The following is a 2,967-nucleotide window of genomic DNA, read 5'->3' as shown; positions in this document are numbered from 1 at the left end:
ATTTTTACTCTCCTTAAACTGATAACAATATGTGATTACAAATAATCCTTTACAAATAATATCAGCAACAATATCACCAACAATATCAACAATAATATCACCAACAATATCACCAACAATATCAACAATAATATCACCAACAATATCACCAATAATATCAACAATAATATCAACAATAATATCACCAACAATATCACCAACAATATCAACAATAATATCACCAACAATATCACCAACAATATCAACAATAATATCAACAACAATATCACCAACAATATCACCAACAATATTGCTCTTTACTCGTCAAAGTCCTGTACATTGATCTCTCTCTCCCCTCGTGAACCATCCTTTGCTGAACTTCAATTCTCTTCCTTTCCCACTTGAGGTCTCTCATCAACTTCCTGGGTCACCTGTTGTATCTGCCCCTTGAGCCCTGAAAATGGAGCCCCTGAGTACATCATGAGTCTCCACACAACTCCCCCCTCCTCCCCCCACCCCCGGATGAAACCCTCCTTCTCCAGTCGGAGTAAGGACCCTTCAGCACCTGTACCCTCCTTCACACTGATCCCCAGCCAACTCCAATCCAGGCCTGTCACTCAGGCTGCTTTCCAGGGGGACAACATTTCGATGATGTCACACACGGTGGGGTTAGAGCCTACAGCGGGCAGCACAAACCCAATTTCAAGATTATCCCAAAGCTCGACCAGTGGGGTAAGAAAATATCCCGACTGTTTCAATCATTCCCTGGGAATTTGGAACACCCTGAGGCTCTGATAAGGGTTTATAGTAATGATTACCTTTATCATATACTGGATGGAACGTAGCTGATTAAAATGTATCTGTTTGTATTAGGCTGTTCTTTCCAGTTAAATTTCTGAAATATTGTCTCCTCAGTTTCAGGTGCTTTATGGGCAGAGGAAAATGTAACAGGTATTTTGGGAAGAGCGATCACAATATCTTGTCACTACGAAGCACGGTGGTACCAGTCACACATGAAATATTGGTTTCATGGATGGTCTCGTCTGTGTCAGGTTATAGCAACGACAAATTGGCCAAATGGGAGAATATTGATCACTGATCACAAAACACAAGGAATATTTCTTGTTACAATGAAGAATCTTCAATGGGATATGCAGGATGGTACAGCTGTGGGATCGAGACTCCTGGCCTTGACCCAATGTTTATTGTAAAGCTGCACATCTGTGATGGTAAATGTCTCAGTGATTTTTTTTTAAATTACTTTTCACTATATGTCTGTTCATTGTTTAATCCTGGAAGAAAGATTACCAAGTGTTGGGAGCATTTGATTTTTTGATGCAATTCAATTTCTCAATAATTGTTTCTTTCCCACAGAAGCCGTCTCTGTTCCTGGACTTCGATTTTTATCCCAACCAAATGTCTCATGTTCAGGGGGTTCAGTGACAGTCTCCTGTGAGTCTGCCCAGGGATCCCTCCCCATTCACTACACATGGTCTGAGAAGACCCCATCTCAAGATTCAAAGATCTCTGACACCAATAAACTGGATCTACATTGTCAATCCTTCACACAGCCACATCATCAATATTACTGCACAGCCTCAAATACTCAGGGAACAAAACCTAGTGAAATGGTTCATGTCTCAGTCAGCAATGTAGCAGAGACGGGTTGTAGTTACATGATAACAATCAGCAGCAGCGGTAAATTTTATACAAACACTGAGGCCTGCAGGTACTTTTAATGACTATTCAAACTACTCATGGATTAAGCTTCTTACATAATTACAAATAACTGCACCTTATCACATTATGTCTCTTTAATATTTAAACGATTTTGAACAAGGTGTGATTTATTTTTGAAAATGGACAAAATTGTAATAACACGCCAGAAAATGCATAAATTATGCACTCCTGTTTTGTGTTACATCTCACAGCTTGTGTGTGTTATACCTTTAATAGATAAAGTCATCACTGTATCGTAGCATGTGACCTGAGGGGATAATGGTGTCAAATTCCATCTTAGTCAGGGTCACATCAGGCATGACATGCTGATGGACGGGTGTCACTGCATGTAACTGAATATCTCAGTTTCAGCCCAGACCCTGAAGTGCCAGTGGCTGTGAGAAATGTTTAGGGCAGACGCTGGTATAAATATTGTTGATTTATCGATACTACAACATCCACGCCTTGTTCTCATGTAACAGGAGCTAATGTAAAGATTACATCATTGGGTCTAAATACAATAGTGGAGGCAAAAATCCCAGTGGAAGCTCACCCAGCAATCACAGGATATTACTGGGCAGAGCAGGGGCTGCTGGATCCCCAGGAATACATTTTCCAGCAGGGGCAGTGACCAGCTCAGTGGCTGGAACTTTATTTTATGTTTGACAAGGATAAGAAAGGAGATCTTAGTAATATAGTCCCACCCAAACTCAGGCTTTCAAATGCTTGAATAAGAATACAGTAGCATCAATGTCCAGGTGAGGAATAAAATACAAATTATGTGCAAGCTGGGTCACTAACACATCTTGCCAGACATGGGGATTTATAGGAAACTGAATTCAACAAAGTCCATTACTCACAACAAGTCCTGAGATTTCATTTTTGAAGAGTGCTCTCTTAATTGTTTGTAACTGAGACTCAGATGAAGTTGAATATTATCTAATGTCTCAATAGGAAGGGAATATACTTGTGACAAATCCTCAACAATATCACCAACGACATCACCAATGACATCACCAACGACATCACCAACAGACATCACCAACGACATCACCAAAGACATTACCAACGACATCACCAACGGACATCAACAACGACATCACCAACAGACATCACCAATGACATCACCAACGACATCACCAACGGACATCACCAACAGACATCGCCAACGACATCACATACGACATCACCATCAATATCACCAATAACATCACCAACGACATCAACAAAAATATCAACAACAATATCACCAACAACATCACCAACAAT

General features: G+C 40.4%; 1 protein-coding gene across 1 annotated transcript; it reads left to right on the top strand.

The window, feature by feature from the left end:
- The first annotated feature begins 1,023 nt into the window (after positions 1-1,023).
- Positions 1,024-1,859, top strand: LOC122545571 (Fc receptor-like protein 5). Its single transcript, XM_043684540.1, has 2 exons — positions 1,024-1,208; positions 1,354-1,859. The coding sequence occupies exons 1-2, from the start codon at positions 1,124-1,126 to the stop codon at positions 1,716-1,718; spliced, it is 450 nt and encodes a 149-aa protein (XP_043540475.1). The 5' UTR covers positions 1,024-1,123; the 3' UTR covers positions 1,719-1,859.
- The last annotated feature ends 1,108 nt before the right edge of the window (positions 1,860-2,967 follow it).

The sequence above is a fragment of the Chiloscyllium plagiosum genome, unplaced genomic scaffold (genome assembly GCF_004010195.1).
Source record: "Chiloscyllium plagiosum isolate BGI_BamShark_2017 unplaced genomic scaffold, ASM401019v2 scaf_2262, whole genome shotgun sequence".
In the NCBI taxonomy this organism is placed as follows: Eukaryota; Metazoa; Chordata; class Chondrichthyes; order Orectolobiformes; family Hemiscylliidae; genus Chiloscyllium; species Chiloscyllium plagiosum.
The sequence above is the reverse complement of the archived record's forward strand: the minus strand, read 5'-3'. Positions and strand labels throughout refer to the sequence as shown.